The sequence below is a fragment of the Antrostomus carolinensis genome, unplaced genomic scaffold, assembly GCF_000700745.2.
Source record: "Antrostomus carolinensis isolate BGI_N321 unplaced genomic scaffold, ASM70074v2 scaffold29048, whole genome shotgun sequence".
NCBI classification, from domain to species: domain Eukaryota; kingdom Metazoa; phylum Chordata; class Aves; order Caprimulgiformes; family Caprimulgidae; genus Antrostomus; species Antrostomus carolinensis.
In genome coordinates this window covers 26,013-26,341 of record NW_010331354.1, presented here as the reverse complement: position 1 = coordinate 26,341, position 329 = coordinate 26,013, and the positions used below count along the sequence as shown (strand labels likewise).

Genomic DNA, 329 nt, shown 5'->3' with positions numbered 1-329 from the left:
AGATGGCAGAGGCACAGAGGAGACAGACACATCGCCTGGCTTTGGCTGGAGAAGCTGGCGAGGTGTCCCAGTTCCCCAGCACCAGTGGCCACCAGGCTGGGGGAAGTCCCCACGCCTGCTGCACGAGGGGCACTCACACAGCTGTCATCCGCTCGTCCTGGAAGGTGACGAAGGCCATGTCAAGCCGCTTGAGTGTGATGCGGTTGCGCTCAGCATTGAACTCATCTGTGAGCTTCTCCTCCAGCTCCCCGTAGTACTGCTCAGCATCCACCTGCAGGAGCAGCCCGGGCTCTGTTGCACTCGCTGGCCTGGGGCACGGGCAAGCCCCC

General features: G+C 63.2%; 1 protein-coding gene across 1 annotated transcript in view; it reads right to left on the bottom strand.

Moving 5' to 3' along the window:
* Positions 1 to 329, bottom strand: part of TMEM63C (transmembrane protein 63C) — a 12,203-nt gene that overhangs the window by 5,233 nt on the left and 6,641 nt on the right. The window contains exon 11 of the mRNA XM_010173194.1: positions 138 to 271. Coding sequence (XP_010171496.1) covers positions 138 to 271 — 134 coding nt within the window. The remainder of the gene's footprint in view (positions 1 to 137; positions 272 to 329) is intronic.